At 36.8% G+C, this 21,315-nt stretch overlaps 1 protein-coding gene across 1 annotated transcript; it reads right to left on the reverse strand.

Moving 5' to 3' along the window:
* Window positions 1–338: 338 nt before the first annotated feature.
* Window positions 339–20,976, reverse strand: LOC136222087 (tRNA ligase 1). Its single transcript, XM_066009559.1, has 27 exons — window positions 20,633–20,976; window positions 20,053–20,541; window positions 19,874–19,924; window positions 19,518–19,600; window positions 19,204–19,303; window positions 18,545–18,623; window positions 18,050–18,173; window positions 17,839–17,945; window positions 17,023–17,151; window positions 15,795–15,859; window positions 15,498–15,662; window positions 15,133–15,293; window positions 15,001–15,032; window positions 9,312–9,487; window positions 8,661–8,740; window positions 7,836–7,901; window positions 7,458–7,747; window positions 6,957–7,064; window positions 5,911–6,008; window positions 5,377–5,437; window positions 4,915–4,991; window positions 4,743–4,814; window positions 4,574–4,650; window positions 2,445–2,525; window positions 2,061–2,163; window positions 1,619–1,780; window positions 339–1,039 (listed from the first exon to the last, which is right to left on the reverse strand). The coding sequence occupies exons 1-27, from the start codon at window positions 20,813–20,815 to the stop codon at window positions 647–649; spliced, it is 3,612 nt and encodes a 1,203-aa protein (XP_065865631.1). The 5' UTR covers window positions 20,816–20,976; the 3' UTR covers window positions 339–646.
* Window positions 20,977–21,315: the final 339 nt, after the last annotated feature.

The raw sequence follows: 21,315 nt of genomic DNA on the forward strand, positions 1-21,315 counted from the left end.
TAGTTTTTTATATTTTTTTATTTAGTCATAATATTTTGTAGAAATTAATTCTATTTATTTGTAGTTATACATATATATAATTTACAAAATAATTATGTATAATTAATATATATTATTTATTATCCAACCGACCAACCCAAGTCACTTTATTGAATCAAATGATCCATAACCCAACTATAAATTTCGATGGTTTTTGACAACATTAATAAATTATCAACTATAAGCTGTTCTGGAAAATGAATTGAATTCATGTTTGTATTGCACGTAAATAAATTTGCATATATAAATCTTAGGCAAGCTCAAATGAAATAAAACATCAAAGGAAAGTATACTCAATCTGTAAAGAAATCAACTATATTAATTCAGCAACATAGCCAAGATTTGGTCAAATATTAGAACTTGCAGGATGACTTATTACAGCTTTTATATTAGAAATATTAAAATGACACACAAAACCTAAAACAAAATCTCATTACATATATTGCTTCATCTTCGCCTATACAAACATCAATCACTCAGAAGCTAATTTCTACCAAAATGTGCCTCCTCATCCTTTCAAAATTTCTTATAAAATCTACTCCTAAGTGATATACTTGTAACAATAAAAACTTCCAAGCCTAATCCCGTGACAAATCCATTTGCGGACTCAATAGAATTCCAGCGTACCAGATATGGTGATGGGTGGGCTGATTTCGACACGGGTTGCTTTCCCCTCTGACAGTAATTGAGGCAGCATATTGGCCTCCTTGGCTGCTACTTTCTCTCCAGTCCATATGGTAACATGCGGCCATGTGTTTTTTGAAACTATTTTTTCGCCATCGATAGAGCCGACTTCAGTTTCTAATGCTGCCATTTTATCCGTGAAGAGAAGAGCTGTAAATTCTACTGGAACCATCTGATGGAGGAAGATTCCAAAATTTGCAACGGCTGCAACACCGTGACTTCTTTTATGGGCAAGCGTTACATGAGCCCTCTTCAGGCTGTACTCAATATCCTTGTTCTGGAGAAAGGCTTCGACCTTGGGGTTCGTCTGAGCCATCTGTTCAAAGAATAAATCACAATTAATCAGCACAAGATATATTTATCATCCCAGCGAAACTATCACTCGAATTCCGTATATGACCATTTTAGGAGACAAACCTAGAAGAGAAAAATGAACAAAGCAAAAGGTGAAAACTAATATTATTATCTGAGCTTATCACCGATCACAAAGAAGAATAAGGTGATCATACTTTCCAGAGTTATTTTGTCGCATGGAAAGCAATGAATCTACAAATTGGTTATATTCAGCTATCACTTGAAGATAATAAAATGTATATATGAATGGCAGAGAATAGACATGTATGGCTAAGACAAGAGGGCACATGTGTTCTGAATTCCGATCGACTTTTTTAACCCTTACATCCACCTTGAAGGAACTCCTAACCTCGCAAAATATCGATTTGATTTACTAGATGTTCAAATGAGAAGGTTTAGACTAGTTTAGTGATAAAATCCTGCAAGACCTGAGACGCAAAATCCTAAAACAACATACACTATATGTGAATGACCAAGTCTTCAGCATGCCAAACGTCACCAGCAACTTTGGAGAACATAAAACAGCAGAACTTTTGCTTACATTTTTGAGGAGTCGGGAAATATCTGCAACAGGCAGGTTGACTGCAGCAAAAACAATTGTTCCAAGTTTCTTTCTGTGAGTAAGTGGTGTTGTTGTGTATTCTCCTTTGGCAATAGCTTTTAGTTGTTCCAGCACTTGCTGAACTGCAGACTCAAATGGAACCTGCGTACATATAAGTTGCAAAATTCACTATTTGACACCAAAACTGGGAGGACCACAAATTGGGATGGCTGGAAAGAGTTGGGTAATGGCCTTGTTCGTTAGTATGCAGATATTTTTTCTTTTAACAAACATTAGTATGTAGATAATTACAGTAGATTTCAATTCAATGTAGGTGACTGAGGATGAGGCTACTGATGATCATCAAAAATAGATCACTACAGAAGGCCACCCATCTAACACCCGCTTCCGCAAATGCATGAACAAGGTAGAAGGTGTAAACCTGAACGGATTTGAGATACTCAGCATTGCCAAACAAAACCTCCCGCAACCGCTTCTCCCAATTTGACCACTCCTTTGCATATGATCCTTTAGTGGACTCCAATCTGAAAGTAAAATGAAGACATATAATTAAATGAGTAATTTTACACAAATATGCAAGCAAATCAGCAAACACATATGGCACCATAACCATGCAATGAAAACAACATAAACAATATGGAGGAAAATATAATGACTTCCTATGATGAGAAGGTGCATTTTTTAATTCAACAGATTCGCAAACACATTTCTTTATATCTGAATCTGAATTTACATGTCCAGAAAGCCCACACTATAGAGAATGTAAAGAAAAAATCTGAGCAGAAAGCACACAATAACTACACACCTGCCATGCCTGCTTGTATGAAGTTTGTATAGATTTATTCCCTCCTCCAAAATCATCCTCACAGGATCTGGCAGAGGGCTCCTACAACACAAGGGATGCAAGTCATACATATTCAGTCAATGGCAAGGATAGGTAAAAAGAATTTGAATCCCTAACACAAAGTTCATTATGTAGAAGAACAACAAATAAGCAGAAAAAAACCCACATAGCAGTACTTTTATTTGGACCAGTAAGCCCTTTAGGTCACATCTTCATCCATGCTGGAAAATAAATTTGCACAAAAAAAAAAAAAAAATTGAGTAGGTCCATGTCATGATCCCACGTCAGTATCCAAAATTCTATGAAATATCACAAGATTACATAAAAATAATAAACTCAAGTAAAATTTCAATGAGGCCAATTTTTTTTTTTCCATTTCTTCATCTACTAGGGTCAAATGCTTAACAGCCAAGCGGGCATTTTTGAATCAATACATTCGTAAGTAGAAGTTCAAATAATCAACAAACAAAAGATCCAACTATCCAATATATTTTTGCATTATGGTCCGGGAAATGCCGTCCGCGTTAGTTTTGAATATCCAAGCATTATGCCATCAGAAACTCTAATAAACCCGATAGTCAGTTGCACAGACTTGCAAACCCGGGATCATAAACGTTAAGCAGTGGACAGTCCGAGAATATGAAAAATTGAACATAGGATATGCATTGAATAGAAAAAAGATTATAAGGGTTACTGATTTCATAAAGAAAACTAAACTTTGTATTACTACTCGAGTCCCTTACAAACAAGGGGTTTGGGTACTCATTTCAACTGAACAACGAACTTCTGAAACGTAAATGTGAATAAACCCCTTGTTTGTAAGGGACTCGAGTAGTAATACAAAGTTTAGTTTTCTTTATGAAATCAGTAACCCTTATAATCTTTTTTCTATGCAATGCATGTCCTATGTTTAATTTTTCATATTCTCGAAATCTCTTATGCTTAACATTTATGATCCCGGGTCTACAAGTCCGTGCAACTGACTACCAGGTTTATTAGAGTTTCTGATGGCATAATGCTTGGATATTCAAAACTAAAGCGGATGGCATAATGCTTGGATATTTTTGCATTCTCTAGTTGTTTCCATGAAATGGTTTAAGACTCCAAGGACATTATTTGATAGTTTTGGCTTTAGCCGAAGCTGGTCGTCTCTCTCGTAAGGGTAAGTTTGTATCTATCCTCGATTCGTCTTTCGCGTGTTGAAATAATTCACCTGGTGTGTGAGTCTAAACTGTGAATTATATTACTTTATGGACATTATTTTTTTACTTGTTTTAGTTATTTTAATAATATTGTTGTTAAAATGTTGTTTTTGACACATTTTTAAGGATATATGTTACAAATATACATGTTTTTCTATATTAAAGCATTTTAAATTATTATTTTTAGATAGTATGATACATATTTTAACTACAGTGACATAATAAGTTGTTTATTCACAAATAAAAAAAATACAAAAATACAAATCCGACTAATCCCCAAGGGCCTTATACGTTGTTAGAGAATGGCTAGCCCATTAGTTGGGATAAGGGCATTTCAGGTACAAGACATTATTATAGGTATTTAGTGTATGAGTCACTAGTATATAAGGGATGGTTATTGAGAAGTAAAGGATTATTATTGGAATTGTCGTTTGGCTAGTATTGGAGTGGCTCTACCTAGTAGAGAGGGGGGGTTTTCCTGTTGGGATTAGAGGGTTAAACTCTATCCATTTTATCTTTTGTTTTTCTTGTTTCTATTTCCATTCCAATAGCTGTCTCTGCTAAGATCTATCAATCTATCAATCTTTCTCTTTTATATTATTGTTTGCCTTTTAAGTTTCTAACATACGCCCAACTATTACTGTTCATGACCTCAAAAGAAAAAAAACGCTAGATCATCTTATGCTCTCACTCTAAATCAAATTCTCAAACTATTATCCCGCCTTTCTAGAAATACAAGCCACAAAATCCATTAAGCTAGTTACTTCATCTAACAAAAAATGAATTATTTCATAAAATATGATACACAATATTAGAATTTAAGAAATGACATAAAGGTCCCACTCTCCCAAAATGATTTTCCCCTCAAAGTGTCTTAGATTCAATTACCTGTCTGATTTCAGCAATGGCATCTTCACTAGTGAGCCAAAACGTTCAATCAATTCACTTTCAAACTCATTTCGGTTCTGAAAAAAGTAAGCAGGATAAATTACAAATTATAACATATATTATAGACATTGTATATAAACACAACTTCGTTTTTCTTTCAAAAGGATACCTTGCCATCATAAAGATGATAAAACATCAGCAGCACATAACCAGCATTTGGAGATCCATTGTCCAGATTGCCCTTAAAAATTTCAGAGTGAAATGGAAAGGCCAGGTAAATATATCAAAGTTATGTTTTATAAAATTTGCAAGAGAAAAGAGAAACTAAAGATGAGAACTACCGGATGATTAACTCGTTGCAAAACACGAAAAGTGAAAACAGCTAATGCTTCAAGAGAAAATGGATTTGAATCAGTTCCTGAATTTTCAACAACAAACAAAGATTATCAGTCAACAGCAGAATATGCATTAGAGTACGTCCACAAAGCACAGGAAGTCTACGAAGATTGAAAGTAAAGAGCAACTTTTTGAGGGAGCATAACTAATCTACGACATTCATCCCAATCTAATTTCATGAATCTGTAAATCTCACATGATGGTTATTCTCTCATCATGAAGAAATTTCTGGAAACTAAGTTCCAAGTGACAATAGTCATAGCAGCCATCAAGAGAACCAACTTAATAGCATCAGACAGATGCCAAATATAGATACCAAAAGGAAAATCATAATCAATTCATTATTAGTTTACATCACAAATAAACATGACAAGTAAGCAGCTTTAATAGCGGGAATGGAGAAAAACCTTTGGAATCAGGTACAACAGGAACAGCTGAAGCTTGAGTACTGCGACACATATCTTCAATCTTGAAGCAAATGGAATAAGGGTATCATAACCTTGAAGTTCATTTACTAAGTTTAAATGGCAATGTTCTTAAGAAAGAACTAATGCACCTCTAATGCATGTCAAAACCAAGAGCAATTACAGTATACTATGATCAACTATAGCCTCCGGCAGGGCTATCACCTAATTATGATGCTGCAGTTTGGACAATCACAAAAACCAACATGCCTTACCTAACCCACATGCTCAAGAAAACCAAGGAATAAAATAATTGCAAATTTGCAGTCTAGATTCCAAGTCTATATTCAAATTACAGAGTGAGTTAATATAATGCTACCAGCAGAAAACAATCAACCCAAATGTTCCACCACTGGATGAGTACTTGCCAAAAAAGCAAGGTGATTATCGAAGTAACTTGGACTTGATTCATGATATTTTCAATGGTTCATCACAGCAACATGCTAAATTGTGGTAGGCAGATGACAACTGAGTTACCTGTCTCCAAACTTCTTCATTTGGTGCATTCTTATCAGCAAGCATTATAGAATATGGTTTTCTCCTGCGTTCATCAGCAACCTTCTGCCAATACCTTCCTATCACAAGGACAAAAAAATCCAGCCTCTATGTTTCAGAAGTGAAAAGCCCTATAGTAAAATTAGCTTAAAATAGGGGACAGAACAAATAACTTGTAGCCATTTTCAGCATCACAACAGGGTTAAGGAATATAGTAAGGTAAAACGTTACATACTGAGTTATAATAAATGGCTTTATGCAGAAATTGACATAGTATGAGGGTGACAGGTTTCACATTTTTACTTCCATCATGGACTTGAAAGTTATAATAAATGATCTCAATGAACTCAATCTTTTTTATAATTCATTGGGAGGACTGCAGTAACTGTTCTTCCTAATTTGCAAACTATGTCAGCCAGATATAAGTACAAAAAACCCCTACAACCAGGCAAGTAGGACAAATATATCCAAACCAACTCTGTTTGGCAAATAAGCTCTCCGACTTCAAATTTTGGACCGATTCAATTCAACTCTTAAGTTGATCGAGTAATTCATAATTATTGAGTTAGGTTACGCAACTTGCGAGTTGAACTAAATCTGCTTAAAAATGAAAGGTGAAAGGTTTATTTGACAACAAAAGTTAGTTTGAATTTACTTGTCCTGACCTTTCATATTTCTAATATTTTCTGTACTTCTATCCATTATTAAGAAGGAAAAAAACCTGATGAGTTCAACTGAATATTTGGTACTCAATATAAATAGCCAGCCATGAACTCAAGGAGTTTATTGACAACAGATATGAACACATAAAATCCCGTATTGAATGCAAAAGCAACAATCAAATTGTTTTGCATGCGTAGTAAGCATAACCTGAATTTGGAAAGCATAAATATTTGAACGAGAAAGTAATGCATATATGAATTGAACATATCAATTCCATGAAAGGAGAATTTGTAGCATCTATAACATGAAATGAAACTGTTAGTTCTTTGTTCCTTTGCCGGAAGGTTAATTGCTCTATAACATACCTTTCACAAGGTCCCCCATCAAACTATGGAGTGGACGATCATCTCCAAGTCCTCCAGCAACATTTAGTAATTCCTTGCAAAGTGCAGACTTAGCACAACCAGGTATTCCTGCATACAATTGAAAGATCATTATCAAGATGAACCAATAAGCAAGAGAAAACCATAAAAAAATCTCCATTAACTCTTCAAACTGTTCCATTTTCAATGTGTAAAGAGATGCTAAAATTGGATTTAAGTGATAGAACATGCCTAAAAAATCCAGTTGCATAGTTCATCAGTAAGATGCTAAAAAAAGCCAAGAATAGGTATTTCTACAAAAGGGAAAAACATGAAGCCTATGCAATTCCTAAAATCTATAAAATACACCAACAATTAGCAATCAAACTTTTAGATATGAAAAAACGAGAGACTACACAATCTACCAATTTTCTTAAGCAAACAAGCAGTTGATAAGCCATCATAATGCTCTTCCAAAGCTAACAGCAAAAGCAAGTTATTTACCAGGAAAGAATACAATCAAAGCCTGGTTCTTTTCAACAGTGTCTCTCATTGAGGGAATAGGGCTTGGAGGAGCCACCTCCCGCTCTGTTTGAAGATCACCCTCCTCATCCCTTCCTCCTTCCACAATAGCCAAGAAATCCTCTGCCCTGATGAAACTTCCAGCAGATCCTATCAGAGCTTGATTCTCTGGACTTCGACGTGCATATTGTTCAAGAAAAGGCTCAGCTTCACTCAAGTATATTGAGGAGGACAACTGTTTCTTTCCACACTTTCTTCGAATGTAGACAGCCCTGAACATTAATGTGAAAAACATTCCTTTAGCACAGAAAGAAATCTGAGATTAGCCCTGGCTGCAAGAGGAAACACAAATGATGGTACCATTCATCAAGCATCTTGCTGAGTTCTCTCTGCTTTCCAGCTGAGGTCCCCCATATTTTCATTTGCCTGCAATGTCAAAGTCAATATAAAAGTTTCAAGAGAGAAAGAAAAACCTATTCAGACACATTCTAAATATAAAATACTGAACACCCAGCATGACAGACAGAAGTCATAACTATTTGAACAGAAGATATGAACTGGAAACATCTTTGCGGACAATTATAAGCAAATTAACACACTGGCATTAAAGGATAACATGGAAAAATTTATTAGTGTCCTTTTGTCCTTCACAAAAGAACATTTGATTTCATCTTTGTGTCAAGAATACCTCTTTTTGTCACATTCCAGTAAATTGCAGACCACAAATATATTAATTCCACTAGTATTTCATTTAGTAGTTTTTGACTATGCACTCAAGACCATATACTAATTTCTTCGCTTTTTTTATAATTGTCACTTGTTTTTCAAGTCATAGAGAGAAACATCGTTACAGTCACAGAAATTTCACTAAAAAAAAGTATAAAAATAGATAGATATACAGGCTCCAAATACATTGTTTAAATTCATTCAGAATGGGTATCAATATTCCCATATTTTACTATTCAAGTAATAATGGGTTGGATTTACTAGTCATTTTAGATTAGCAAAGAAAATTGATGACAATAAACCACATCCTAGATCTCCAACTAGGTTCACTCAACTGGTTTCCCAAAAAGCACTGAGATGTTTATCAGTCCCACTTGATGCATAAAATTCGAGAGAACATCAAAAGCCAAGCATTCAAGTTTTCATCACCAGCTATTACAAACAAGAATAAAACCCTACCTAAGGTAGTAGGCCTTGTAAGCAGAGGGACCATCCTTGAAAAGATTCGACAAACCATTGCGGATCAGGAAGGTTCTTAGCTGTGTAAAAGAAAAAAATACTGAGAAAAAAATATAGAGGAAAATAAGCATATTTACCAAAAACAAAACAAGTGTTGTCAAAACTATAGAAAATAAATCTTGCTCATCCCCAAGCAAACAACATCTCTCTATTCAACATTTTTAATTAATATATATATATATGACAAAAGAAGGAGAACAATGTGTCCTCTAACCTCAACAAAATAGAAAAAGCCATAAAAAAATGTTAAATGACAATCAGGACACTCCTCTAAAAGCCCTAAAAACAAACCACAAACAAGTGAAGGACGCCATTTTTAACTCTCTTTATACTCTGAAGATAAATTTTGCTATATCAGACAAGCAATTCTCTGCTCATGCACCACATACCATGCACATACTAGATGTCTCCACAACAAGGCAGACAACCGGCAACTATTCAGACACTCTTAAACAACTTCTAACCATCTCAAGCAGAAATGTGTTTCAACAAACAGCATGAATGCATTGCATATGAAAACTTCTAGCTTCAAGCATAAGTGGACCAACTCATACCTTAAATATCAATTAAGAAGATCGCTTATAGGTGTACCTTGTATGTAAGAAATTTTAATTTGATCATTAAATTGGCATCATCATCAGCCAAACCATCTTTTGTTGATATGGTTTCATCATCATTGACAGTTTTGTTCATGTAATTGCTGTGTTTTGCAATTTCAGCAGTTTTCGCCTTGTCAGCCTTGAATAAATTAATGTCGACAAAAAAACCTGAGTAAATATTGCAAGTATTAGATGGATATCCCATAAATTAAAAAGCAACCACCTCCAAGTCTCTTACAAACCCTTTCCAACACCCCTTCGTCCTAGTTCCCCCTGATATCCACCTTTCAACTCTATATATGTTTAACTTCAAACAAGAGCAACTAATTTAAATTGTGTAACCACACAAGGGTTATTTGAAAGTATATTTTGTTATTATGCTCAAAGGTATTACAAGATATATATATACAATCAACATTTAATTCCTAACTCCTTACTTCCCACCTACTTACTTAAATACCAACTACTAACAATATCTATTTAATACTGTAACACTCCCCCTCAAGCTGGAGCATAGATATTTATCATGCCCAGCTTGTTACAAATGTAATTGACTCGAGTTCCTGGTAAAGCCTTGGTGAACACATCTGCTAATTGACTTCCGGTTCTGACATGTGGAGTTGTGATTGTACCATCCTCCAACTTCTCTCGAGTAAAATGACAGTCAACTTCTATATGCTTTGTTCTTTCATTAAACACATAGTTATTTGCAATATAGATAGCTGCTTTATTATCACAGTATAACTTCATTGGTTTTATCTGGTCAAACCCAATTTCGCCAAGTAGACGACGTAACCACACAAGTTCACACGTAGCCTGTGCCATAGCTCGGTATTCAGATTCTGCACTGGATCTAGAAACTACACTTTGCTTCTTACTCTTCCATGAAACTAGATTTCCCCCAACAAATACACAGTACCCAGTAGTAGAGCGTCTGTCTGACAAATCTCCAGCATAGTCTGCATCAGTGAAGCCTTCTGCGATGTGATGTCCATGATTTTGATATAACAAGCCTCGTCCAGGAGCTCCCTTTAGATACCTTAGGATGTGAGTAACAGCATCCCAATGCATTGTTCTAGGTGAGGACATGAATTGACTTACCACACTCACAGGAAATGAAATGTCAGGACGAGTAATTGTGAGATAATTCAGTTTGCCAACAATTCTCCTGTATTTCTCAGGTTCTTTGAGTAAGTCACCATCATCAGACTTCAACTTCACATTGGGCACCATTGGAGCATCACACGTCTTTCCCTCAATTAGACCTGCATCTTTCAGCATATCTAAACAGTATTTTCTCTGATTTAAACAAATTCCTTTCCTACTGCGAGATACCTCTATTCCCAAGAAGTATTTCAAAGGACCAAGATCCTTTGTCTGGAAGCAAGTACCAAGGAACTTCTTCAACTCCTTAATCCGAGCAACAGCACTTCCTGTAATTATGATATCATCAACATACACAACCAGTAGAATGCATCCAGAGCTAGAACTGAAGTAGAAAACAGAGGGATCATATGCACTTCTGTGTAAGCCGAATTCCATTACTGCGGCACTGAATTTACCAAACCATGCACGAGGAGATTGCTTCAAACTATACAGAGACTTTCTTAATCTGCACACCTTTCCAGACTCCCCCTGAGCAACAAATCGAGGAGGTTGCTCCATATAAACCTCTTCATTCAGGTCACCGTGCAAGAAAGCATTTTTAACGTCCAATTGATGAAGCTCCCAATTGTAAGTGGCAGCTAAAGAAATGAACAGACGGACAGAGGTGAGTTTGGCAACAGGAGAGAAAGTATCGAAATAATCAAGACCATAAGTCTGAGCATAGCCTTTAGCAACCAAGCGAGCCTTCACTCGAGCAACAGTACCATCAGGATTCATCTTAACAGTCCAGATCCACCGAGCACCAATTTTCTTCCGATCTTTTGGTAAGTCCACAAGGTCCCAAGTGTGATTTTGTTCGAGTGCATTCAGTTCTTCTTTCATTGCCTCTAGCCAATCAGGATGATCCATAGCCTCTAAAAGGGATTTTGGAACTGCAATGGAATCTAAGGTAGCTACAAAACACTTGGAAGAGGGTGATAAGGCATTATAAGAAACAAAGGAGGAGATAGGGTAAGTGCAAGACCTTGTACCTTTCCGAAGAGCAATAGGGAGATCAAGACTGGGTTCAGATGAAGGTGTAGGATCTGGAGCCGAAACAGATGAGGTATCATTGGTGACTGGTCCTGGAGCAGGTGTCGTAACCGCAGGCTGCACACGCCTAGAATAAACGTGACGAATAGGACGAGGGACAACCTGTTCACTTACAGTATAGATCAAAAAATCATCATCAGATGTATCAGCAGGAGAAGAGGGTGAAGGGGAAGATGGACGGAAGAAAGACGTATTCTCAAAGAACGTGACATCAGCCGACACAAGATAGCGCCCCAAGGATGGAGAGTAACAACGGTACCCTTTTTGACTTCGAGAATATCCCAAAAATACACACTTGAGAGATTTGGGGTCAAGTTTGGAGACTTGAGGACGAATATCGTGTACAAAACAAGTACACCCAAAAATACGAGGGGCAAGAGAAAATAAAGATTGAGAAGGAAACAAGATAGAGTATGGAATCTGACCCTGAAGAACAGCGGACGGCATACGATTGATGAGGTAACAGGCAGTGGAAACAGCATCTGCCCAGAATATTTTCGGGACTTGCATTTGGAACATGATAGCCCGGGTGACTTCAAGTAAGTGGCGATTCTTCCTTTCAGCTACACCATTCTGTTGTGGTGTAACAACACATGACGTTTGATGAATAATACCATGTTGGAGAATGTATGACTGAAAAGTACTGGATAAGTATTCTTTGGCATTGTCACTTCGCAAAATACAAATATTTTTATTAAATTGAGTTTTAATCTTAGCATGAAAAGCACAAAAAACAGTAAATAAATCTGAACGGTGCTTCAAATGATAAAGCCATGTAACTCGAGAAAAATCATCCATAAAAGTCACAAAATAACGATAACCAAGTTTAGAAACAATAGGACAAGGACCCCACACATCAGTGTGAACTAAATCAAAGACAGACTCAACACGTTTATTTATCCGAGGAGAATATGGAACACGATGGTGCTTAGCAAACTGACATGCTTCACACTCCAAAATAGAGTTCCTTGGAAGACTCGGACACATTTTCTGCAAGACAGGAAGAGATGGATGACCAAACTGACAATGAAGTTGCAACAGAGAGGAGCTTGTACAGGCAATTGGTCTTGGCACCGCTTCAGTGGAGTCAAGAACATACAACCCATTCACCAGTTTCCCTCTACCAATATTCTGTTTCGTCCCAAGATCCTGAAAAAGGCAATAAGTTGGGAAGAAAACAACACAACAATTAAGGGCTTTGGTGAGTTGACTAACAGATAACAGATTAAAAGGAAATTGAGAAAGACATAAAACAGAGGATAAAGAGATTTTGGAGGTAGGATGAGCAGTTCCATGACCATTTACAGAAGCGGTGGCTCCATTAGCTAAAGTAACAGATGGCAGATTGATATTAGAATCAAAAGAAGAAAGAATACTTGTGTTACCAGTCATGTGATCGGTAGCACCAGAATCAATAACCCAACTACGGGATGAGGTGGAGAGACAAGCAGCCCGATTACCTGTATTAGCCAAAGCAGTAGTGGCGGACTGGGAGGCACCATGATCAAGAGACAGTTGCTGAAGTCGAGCATATTCATCAACAGAGATAGTGACAGTAGGAGTAGAAGACGAAGATTGAGGGGACGGTAGGATACCATCACCAGCAGCAATGTGAGCAAACTTTCGATTGGTACCTTTCTGAGGCCGACCATGTAGCTTCCAACAGTTCTTTTTAATATGTCCCTCTTTACCGCAATGATGGCATAACTGAAGACCACTTTGAGAGATACGGTGAGTAGTGGAATTCTGAGGACCACTTTGAACTCCATGTGTCGTATTGCTCACCAGAGCCATTGTCTCTTGAGACATCACATCAGACGTCTTTTCAATATCCTTACACACGGGAAGAAGTCGACCATAGAGGTCAGCAAAGGAGGGAAGTGTCCCACTGGTTAATATCTGGTTGCGTGCTATTTCAAATTCAGGACCAAGACCCTCCAGAAATCCAAGAACAAATATACGATCATCATCCTCTTGCATCTGCTTAACATCAGCTGTCATAGGAAATCGAGACCGTTTCTCCTCACAAATCTGCTTACATTCATTATAATACTGAAAGAAGGTGCGGCCCTTTCTCTGAGGACGATAATATGAAGACAGCAAGTTATGAATATGAGTCAAGTCTTGTTTACTAGCATACATAGACTCTAAGTATTCCCACATTTCTTTGACAGTATCACAATGAGTCACAATGTCATCAATAGTAGAGTCCAAAGTATTCTGAATCAGATTAAACAGTTTATAGTCTACCATCATCCATTTCTTCCTACTTCCCTGATCATCTCTAGGTGGAGGATTATTACTCAAATGATCCCCCAAATCAACACTATTAATGTACCGAGTAATAGTACGTTTCCACTGAGTGTAATCCTTAACTCCAGTCAATTTTCTGTCCGTAATTCGAGTGGTACCAACAGTAATTTCAGTCATGACTTTCTTATCCCTTTCCTCACTCATTGTCAATCCAAGCAAATGACAGTGACCACCAAAAAATTCAAAAAATTCAAAGAACGCACTACTGATAATTTTAACAGGACCAAGATAAAGTAGGGCAAATATAGCAACCTCTATTGTAAAGAAAAAATCAGATCAGATCAGAAAAAATGGGAGGAAACCGAACACAAGCCGAGTAACCACAAAGAAGGAGACTGACCGGAGTTACCACAACGAGAATCTAACCACACAGACAGGCCGGAGATACCGAGGCGAGGCTGACAGAAGAAAAACGGCGGCGAACGGAGAGAGAAGCGGCGCGTGAGCCTTACGCGCGGACTTTCTGCTTGCCGGAGTTCAGCGACCCGACAGATCGGCGGCAGGGGAATCTAATGGAGGGGGCGGTGAGATGAAAAGACGTGTTTGAAAAATCGACTTCCAACCCGGACCGTCGTTTATCGTTCAAACTCAGAGAAATACTTTCCTAAGCCAAAATGTTTGGCTCTGATACCATGTAACCACACAAGGGTTATTTGAAAGTATATTTTGTTATTATGCTCAAAGGTATTACAAGATATATATATACAATCAACATTTAATTCCTAACTCCTTACTTCCCACCTACTTACTTAAATACCAACTACTAACAATATCTATTTAATACTGTAACAAATTGAAAGTGCGAAAACAACTGATTTTAACTTCAATGTTCAATTATATAATATGTATCAACAATTTTTTTTTTTTTTAATCAAAAGGAGGTATATTATGACAAATCACGAGAAAGAAGGATCAAATAAAATCTGTGTTCTATGTATGTTTTTGTGACAAATCCTTGGCTCATATAGAACACCTAGATCCAAATACCTAGATGGAGAATTGATGTATGCATGTATCTGTCTCTTCAATCAAATTCATAAAGCTGAAAAATAGATGCTTGTACATAAATTAATGGTGTGCCAAGGTATGAAAGGAGGAAGGGGAAAAACAAGGCCTCTACTTGATCAATTCCCAAATTAAAGATAACGATAAGTGCTGAAAGTTATTACCTCGATATAATGGCCATAATCCTGGCTTCTGCCTACAATAGAAACATGCACAATATAGATAAATAGAGATGCGAAAACACATTTATAAAGATAATTTCAAACTAAGAAAGTAGAATCTATGCTCAGAAAGACCTCATCTCTTTTTGATATCGCCGGAATCCTGAGTCACTGTGAACATGAATAACCATCTTATAGAAAAGGTTCTCACTTGATACAGAATCAAGTTCATGGAAGTTATGGTAGCATTTAAAAGCAGCTGGTAAGCGTCTTTCTCCCAGCAAACGAATCATTTCCTGAATCAATTAAGTGACATAAATATCTTAAAAGGACAAACAAAAACAACTATTCAATCTAGGCAGCTCTTGGAACAATATCTTCAATGAAAGACAGGAAGATCTGCCGCATCTATAATGAAAATCAACAAAATCTAGCAGCATTATGTTGGCAATTGTCATTAACAAAAGCAGCAAAGTAAAAAAAATGCAAAATGGCCTTGCCTGCAATTTTGTAGTTGAAAAATCAGCAGGATGAGATTGTACAAATTTTGAAACCACAGATCTGTCAGCATTTCTTGATTGGGTATCACAATCTTCAATTCCAAACCAGTCTGAACTATCAGGGCAAAAAGAAGAACCAACACTCTGAAGCAGTGCTTTTATTTGCTGCAATAGTATTTTCACGAGAAAAAAATATTTTACTAAAGATGCTTTTAACAAATTCCTCATAAATATATATTCTGAATATACTAGCAAAGCACATCTAATCAAATATCAAGTTAATATAATTCGGGTCACCTGTTTTTCATCAGTCCTATTTGCAGCACAAATTTCCCTAAGACTTGGTCCAAGATCAAGGTCAGCTGAAGAAGGGAAGAAAAAATGTAAATCTAGAAAATCAAACAAAAAAACATCATGTAGATCGTCAACATGCGAATTGAGTTATGTATTTCCAGAAGAACAATCGAGCAGCAAACAGAAAATGGTTGCTTACTTGGATGGATTCCATTTATATGTGCAACAAACAAAGAGGAGAACAGGGAGCATGGACAAATATACAACCTTGAAATAACTGGGATTCATGGAACACTATATGCAGAAGTAAATGTAAGGACAAGCTTAACAGGGACTGGGCAAGAAAGAAATCTACATCCAGTAGAACTCTCACTGACCCCAGTGAGGACTGATTATGCCAACTGCATAAAAGCTCTTTCCATGCTTTCTCTAATTTCTTTGTAATGTCTAATTTTTAGAGAACGATAGAGCAGTCTAAAAGTTTGTAATTCAGGAGCTATCAATTTTTTTTTCTTTTTTACCACATTTTGTACCATCTCTCAATTATTCCACACATTCACTTGAATTTACTTTAGTCCAATCAGAATCTATAATCCAAATTTCTAAACTACAGAGCATGCAGTCACGATATTCCACGAACCCAATGGGAGAGGAAAAATGATTACGAAGTTCAATTCACACAAACATTTCCCAGATATGGAGATTCAAATTAACAAAAGAAATTACATTGCCCATATTACAGTCCATACTCAAATATAATACGGCCTCGATATACACCAATTGCCTATCCTCAGAACCACATTATGCTAATCAAATCAATACAACCATTTTCTTGAATTTTGACCAAATGTGCATCAATTAGTTTAACAAGACTATGTAACAGTTACAATTATCAATTCTTCAAGCTTTGATGCAGACTTAGCTCGACTTTTTAGTATGAAGCCAAACTGATATTAAATTAACCCTTCAATACCCTCCATACGTGCCCCAAGAATTTTTCAAGATCAAATAACAATACTGATTCCCAAAACGTCAATTACAAAAACATGGGTGGAGAAATGAATAAGGGCCCGCTTACAGAAATTTTAAACACTATGGATTTGGCAAAGAGCTTAGGAAAAATGTAGATAAGCAATAGGAGAATCTTGTGTAATTAAGAGAGCACAATAATAGGTAAAGCAGTCAAATACACAAAAAAGATTCCCTCCATAGACAATGTAAAGCAGCATACCTCCTTCAGCTGGTGGAGGAGGATTTTCTCTCAAGACTTCCTCCATGTGTTTTAAGCTGTCATGACTTACAACACGAGCCACCAGACCCTCCAGGATTTCACCTTGCACCTTAATATGGTCTTTTGAACCTGTATTTCAAAGGAGAAAAGCTACTAATGTATCCAGAGTAATTCCAGCAAATAAAAATTATTCTGCTATCTGGAAGGATTAAAGCAGACAGCTTAATTTTTCTAAGATTTCAAAGAAAGGTAGGTAGGTCGAGGCAAATGAAGCTTTCTATAATAACATTTGAGAGAATGGTTTAATGAAATCAATAGCAATGCGGCACTAAGATGCAATAACCAAGTAGAGAAGTCGAGCAATGGAACCACAAATAGCACTTCAAACAGTAGTGGAGTAAAACAGCAAAACCCTCGGGCTTTTAGCAGTACGCATTTTACACCAAACATATTTTTTGGCTGGTTTTCTTTTACAACCTACATCACTTAGGTAATAGTTGCATATGTATCTATAAGTTCAGATTTATTTATTTACTTAGATTTTCCCACTAATTATTGTCTCAGCTCATAATAACCTTGCAAGATTAGTGCGACACCAACTAAGACAGAGAGTTTAGTTAAAAAGAACCAGAAATAGCTATATGTACTACCACAATTAGTCACCATGGACAATTAAGAGACACTACACTGTAAATGGAAGAGATACTTCTAACTGTCACTATATTTTCAAGACCTAACCAAGATAATGTGCCAAAGTAGCATAATAATCAAAAAAAAGTTAGATGTAGCACATCAAAAGCAATATAAATGAAGCACCTGGCACAGAAATATCAGCAACTTCATCAAGAGCTCTACACACTGTGGTTGCTGTTCCTTCTTCACATAGTGCGTCAAAAGCGGCAAAAAAAGATGTCACTGACTTCCTTCAATAAAGCAACAGGCTAATCTTAAGAACAATAACTTGGAACCATACCACTTTAATGACTGAACTAATTTTTAAACTGTTTGTTGTACGCATAATCCACACCTTGTTGAGAATAACCAAACATGATTTATTGGAAGGCGCCATTTCCGACAGAAGGCAATCACTTCAGGAGTTGAATAGAACTTTGGCTTCCCTTTGCCTAACTCTGTGACTGCTGTCACCACCACTGCAATAGAAAGAACATCAACTGAAAACATTAGCAAATCAACTCAACACACCCCAAAAGAGCGGATAGAGCTTATAACAATGTTGAATGCAAGTAGAGAGTAAAAATTGTGTCCTCAAGCAATATGACAAATGTACCAATCTGCTAACACTATAATTTCATATTCAACCAGTGAAGTGACGTACATGTTTCCTTCTAGGAAGTAACATTATTACCAAAGAACCTACAAATACAAGACGTTCCCCACCCCCCAAAAAAATAAAATAATAACATCTTCCTTTCTCTCATCTGTGAATGAATCTGCAGGGCCTTAAGCTAAGCAGCTTCATATTTCTTATCTTAAAATGGAGAGAGAAAGAGAAACACTTTACCATAATCTTCTCGGGGACGCTGCCCATGGTCTCCTAGAACAGCAGTTACCAATTCCATTGATATGGACATCCGATTTTTCTAGGGGAAAAAGAAAACAATTGTAAGACTTGCACTTGCACAGTAGGAACTAGGGAAAAAAAAAGGATAGAAGGCTAAGGCTGGCAGTGAACTCGCACTGGCTTGCTCAATAAACAGGCCTGGAGACTTTCCTTTTTTATTGAATTTGAATTTACTTGCCCGCCGCAACTACATCGGCTTAAATTAATTACTCGTATATGTCAAAATCCATGAAGATATAGTAAAGATATCATTGCAAGTAGCTTCAAATAGTAACAAGAAGAACAACTTCGAAGGAAAAATGATGAGGACATCAAAATCAGAGAGATAAATGAACATGTAGTAAAGTATAAGATATAAGTCAAAGTCAAGTCCAGTATTCACCTGGAATCAATATAGACGACGTGCATTATGCATATACAGAAATACATAATTTGATGCATTCAGAAACCAAAGTCATAAAAGATACCAAGAGAGATGGAGAGATAAAATCCTTCATTTCAAAACTTGAATAGAAGCAAGAAAAAAAGGAAAGTCCAAATGAGATTCTGAGAATTCATTTCAAATGTATGTTAATTCAAAATTGTTATTCTGACAATACCTCAAGAAACTCATTGAACTCTGATTGCTTTTTTGCAGCTGCAGTTCCCCATGATTCATGAAACATCCGTCCAAGAACAAAGACTCCAACAGCAGTGTATCTACATTTGAAGAACCATTTCCGGTAAGCTACTTGATGCAATAATAAAAAGCTACCTACTATCGATAAAGTCTGAAAAAGTATGGTTCAGGCAGTGCAATCAAGCACACCATGCCTAAAGGCACAGCTAAGAGTGAAACAACAAAAGAATAATACTAGATGATAACTAAAATGGATAAATCAAAAGGGAGAGATGGAAGGAGGTAAAAACATACATATTCCCAAAGCTATTTTTTGCATATGCTCCACCCTTGTTGCCCGCATACATAAATAGGGAACCAGAATGTTTGAGTGAGACCTGCAGGAATGTCAATATCAGAGTAACCATCTAAGCAACAATATTCAGAAACCAATTGACCAGAAGAAAAAATGCCAATGACGAATAAGACAAAATTCTGGGAGTAAATGCACAAGTCTTTATTCTAGTAACATCTGCTGGATTGTCCCTTTATGCAATTGCATGTCTCAATACTTCACTCAGATTGTTCTTATGACTTATTCTGATATAGGCAGAAACTACTGTATGTTTACACTAAACAATTAACGTCACAGCACCAATTAAACTCCTTACCTCCACGGTAGCCAGTCCTTTGGAGACCATCTCTATCATTCTGATCCTAATCTGGGCATAATTTAGAAAACATCAATAAACTAATAAAATCAACAGAGTAACAGCACTAGGGAAAATATTGTGGGCTAAATACAAGTAATGTAAAACTCATTAAAAGAAAATACAAGCAAAATTAGTACCTCCTGATCTGACTTCTCATTTTCAAATTTAGGATAGAAAGTGGCTCTAATTTTCGCTTCAGCGTAAGTCGTATTATCCACCACAAAATTTTCCAATAGATTCCCCTTAAATAACTTGCTCAAATTAACACTGCTTTTGGGAGTTCCCAATGATGTATCAGCCATCCCAGACTTATTCTGAGCTTCAGCAGCCGTTCCACGGGAAGGCACCTGTTCAACTTCAACAGTTGAAGGTCCCGTAACTGTTCCATAAGACTTAGGCTTCCATATAGCCTTTTGACCTTGCAAATTTCCTTGATTCAGCATTTGCACATTACCAAACTGCAAGGATGGTGGAGTCGCAGCATGGCTTACCCCATTGGTCTCCGCCATACTCAAGCCATCAACTCTATCAGTAAGCGCCTCCACTGCCGCACTCTGACCAGATGAAGAAGGCTCATTTGAACTGGCCTTCGGTTTCCACCTTTGCTGTCCATGCCCGCCCCCTCTCTGCAAATTAACCAATCGCATACAGTTAAACAACAAATATAATTATCAACTTGAACATTAATTAGATACGCAGAAAAGTTAACAAAATTACCCGAGGCATGATCAAATGAGAAATTGAAACTGAACAAGGTGAGAAAGCGAGGAATCTAGAACGAGTTAGTGGTAGGACGGCAGGAAAGGATCGAATGAAAGGATAGGTTTTAGGCGTAAGATATGCAGAGGAATATGAAGAAAATGGAAGAGTAAGAGAGAGTGTGGAAATGGGACCTCGCATAAGATCGGTGGTATCTTTTATATATATACACAGGGAGTGAGTGCAGGCAGTTAGCGACAGAAATTGCACCGGCTAAGGAACAACTGAAGTTTCTACAGCTCAACTCAACATCAAAACCGAAATAGATACACCACACCTTACTGCTGCTCTCCAAACTGCCATTGAGCCACATTTCTAGTGCTCAGTATTGACTATTGAGTAAGCCTAAGTTGGGTTAACTATCAAATTTTCCCCTAAACAGAGGGTAAATTACACTCATGGACATTGAACTTTACCAATTTTCATATTATGACCACTGTGGCCACTGAACTTTATACTTTTTTAACACTGATGGCCACTGAAAGCCTCAAAACGACCATTGATGGCTAAAAATAAAAAATCCAAAGCGTTAATAATATTATAAGGGCTTGTTCGGATGAGGGTTATTCAAGGTAAGGTATGGTAAGTGTACGAAAGTTAACTTGTTTGTTTTGAGGTGTAATTGAGGAGTAAAGTAAATG

This window comes from Euphorbia lathyris, chromosome 3, assembly GCF_963576675.1.
Source record: "Euphorbia lathyris chromosome 3, ddEupLath1.1, whole genome shotgun sequence".
In the NCBI taxonomy this organism is placed as follows: Eukaryota; Viridiplantae; Streptophyta; class Magnoliopsida; order Malpighiales; family Euphorbiaceae; genus Euphorbia; species Euphorbia lathyris.